The sequence below is a fragment of the Arachis hypogaea genome, chromosome 13, assembly GCF_003086295.3.
Source record: "Arachis hypogaea cultivar Tifrunner chromosome 13, arahy.Tifrunner.gnm2.J5K5, whole genome shotgun sequence".
Taxonomy (NCBI): domain Eukaryota; kingdom Viridiplantae; phylum Streptophyta; class Magnoliopsida; order Fabales; family Fabaceae; genus Arachis; species Arachis hypogaea.
Genome location: NC_092048.1, coordinates 113,253,648 through 113,256,466, shown reverse-complemented (window position 1 = coordinate 113,256,466; position 2,819 = coordinate 113,253,648). Strand labels below are relative to the sequence as shown.

The 2,819-nt window shown below is 30.2% G+C and overlaps 1 protein-coding gene across 2 annotated transcripts; it reads left to right on the top strand.

Annotated features, from left to right (window-relative positions):
- Nucleotides 1–764: 764 nt before the first annotated feature.
- LOC112732743 (uncharacterized) lies at nucleotides 765–2,426 on the top strand. 2 transcript variants are annotated; one of them, XM_025781507.3, is made up of 4 exons: nucleotides 765–1,281; nucleotides 1,384–1,432; nucleotides 1,663–1,707; nucleotides 1,956–2,426. In XM_025781507.3, the coding sequence occupies exons 1-4, from the start codon at nucleotides 978–980 to the stop codon at nucleotides 2,020–2,022; spliced, it is 465 nt and encodes a 154-aa protein (XP_025637292.1). In that variant the 5' UTR covers nucleotides 765–977; the 3' UTR covers nucleotides 2,023–2,426. The 2 variants fall into 2 exon arrangements, with proteins under 2 accessions (XP_025637292.1, XP_025637293.1); XM_025781508.3 differs by having other exon boundaries at nucleotides 811–1,281; nucleotides 1,961–2,426.
- Nucleotides 2,427–2,819: the final 393 nt, after the last annotated feature.

Below are 2,819 nucleotides of genomic sequence, written 5' to 3'. Positions count from 1 at the left end.
GTACTACAAAAATTTGTAACGTTCTAATAACTTAGGTAAATACATGCATGTACTCAAATTTTAAATAAAATACTCTACATAGTCAATAATAATTTAGAAATAAAAGAAAATATTTTATTCTATATAAAACAATTAAAAAAATATTTTATTCTATACAAAATAATTTTAAAAAAATGGCTTAAAAGATGTTATGAGTACTATAAAAGTTTGTAAATTCTAGTGATTTAGGTAAATACATGATAAAAATATATTTTTTTAATTTCTAAATTATTATTGATTATGTAGAGTATTTCTTTAATGTCCTAAGTCATTAGAACGTTACAAATTTTTATAGTACTTTTAACATTTTTAAGCCATTTTTTTAAAATTGTTTTGCATAAGATCAAATATTTTTTGTAGTATAATTTAAATAAATTTATTAAAAAAATTTATTAAAAAATATTCATGAACTATTAAAAATAGACAAAAGAGTATTGTATGAAATTCGAATTGATAGCTCATTAATATTTCAAAAAAGTCTCTTAATTAAATATTTTGTTAGTTTTTTTTAATGTATAAAATAAAATATATATTTTTTTTAATTTTTAAATTATTAATTTTTTTAATAAGTGTATAATTCGAACCAAGTTGGTTCAAATTAGTGTGTGCATGTGTTTGTGTATAATTTAAACCAAACTTATTGGAATTATATAGAAATAGAATTCGAATCAGACTAATTCGAACTACATATAAATATGCATGAGTGAATTCATGAAACAGATTTTGGTTTAGCGAATTTGTATAAAATTTTGCTTTCCTTAGTTTATTATTGTGATTTGCCCTTAAAACCCTGATTTTTCGATATCAAATACCTGATAAAGAGTAGAGAGAGAGATTGGTTAGCGCTTACTGATTATGATAAGGATTAAAGGTAAAGTTGGTCACATTCACCGATCTTTGTGTTTGTGACTTATGAGATCAAATTCATACAAAGGGAAATGGAAAGCAGAAGAGAACAAGCTGAGTCGAATTGCGCCTCCTCAGATAATAATAGTCCCCCAATTCCAGAAACAGAAATGGAAACCCCAATTTCAGAATCAACCCTTGAGGGTGGTGGCTCCGCCTTCAATCAGAGTCAAATTCTGAGAGCCATCGAAGTAGTGGAGCGAGACTCCTTCGCAATCGCTCAGAGCTTCACTTCTCTCTTCGCCTCCCTCCGCCTCGCTCTCTCCAACGCCACCGCCACCACCATCGACCACATGCAATGTTTTAGCGACGCTTCCGGTCGAGTTCAAGAATCTGGTAAACCTAAGGAAAATATGAGATCGTGATTGTAATATAATAATAAAAATAATAATTACAATTATATATGCTCAGAGTATGTTACATGTTTGTGATTTGCAGTGCTTGATGCAGCAACCAAGGGGAATCGGTATATAAATTCGTGTCTTAGGTATTATCTTCAATCCTTGATTCTCACCTGATTCGTCATTTCTGTTTTGCTGTCTGTCACTGTATCTAGCTGTAGATATTGCTTATTAGTTCTTTAACTCGTAGTTTTTTTTCACTTATTACTAGTTATGATGAACTTTGAAATTTTTGAATTGAGGAATAAGAAATGTATATTGAAGAAGCTTCATATTGAAGTTGTCTAGTTCATCCTTTAATTTGTTCTGAGTGCAGATTGAATGAGGAGATGAAGAACATTGATGGTCTTGCGTCGCAACTGTATCCGATTACTTATCTACTTGCTACCTAATAGTATGCTTTTACCTTTTATTCATGCATATTGATTCTAGACTGGCTAAAAATTCATATAAAGGTTTTTATTTGGTTATTTCTATTATTAATATTATTTCAAGCATATAGCAGCATTTCGAGTATCTTTCTGTCCAATACTTCATAAGAAACCTTTGTCAAAGTTTTTGTGCCTTAGTTATCCTTGGGTTTACATTTGAAGCCTTAATGTTTTGAAGAAAAGTCTTGAGAAGGCATGTTGATTCTCTGGACGCAGCGGTTAACAAGCTTCTTCAAGTCCCATGACACTTTGGATTTGGACTAGTGTGATTTTCTGTTTTATAACCAGATGTGTATGGACAATTTGAAAAGGTTATCTATCTACAAGTTTTATCATTTCATTTATTGTGTCGGGAGATAATGAATTGCAAAGAAAGCAGCATAGTTTACTCCCTCTCATAAGGAAATAAAGAGGATAGAGATGTCATTGTCATGTGGAGTTCCCCTTTGTAGTCATAAGCTAGTGCTGTTAATAGTTGATTCTTGTCTAGATACGGATCTCTGAATGAATTACAGCAGCTTTTTTTATGGCATCTTTTGGGATTAGGTTTATCAACATGTAAGAGGATTGTTATTTTCTAGACATAACTAAATGACTAAAGTGTGTAATTTGAAGGGAAAGAAAAGAGGTGGCAATATCTTTTATTAAAGATGTGTTATTTTTACAGTTTTGTTATGTTGAGAAGTTAAAAACTTAAAGCTATTTAACACTTCTGATTGAGAATAAAAAAGTGTTAAGATTCACACATTTTTACTTCTCATCTTGTCCCAAAACTTATAAACTACTTATTGAACCAACCATCGTCAGCCTAACATAACAAAAATACATCAAGAAGTCAGGCCCAGATGCAACAATCAGAATAATCATTTCTTCTTGTTCTTTTATTTTTTGTTATTCTTGCTTTCTCCATTTGTTTTAGAATGTGGTGACTCACCATCAATTCTGTTCATTCTATTAGGATAAAATTCTTTTAGGCTGGTGAGATTTTATACAAGATTTGATGAGTTGTATTGATTTTTTCTTCTGTATATATTCAACAGTT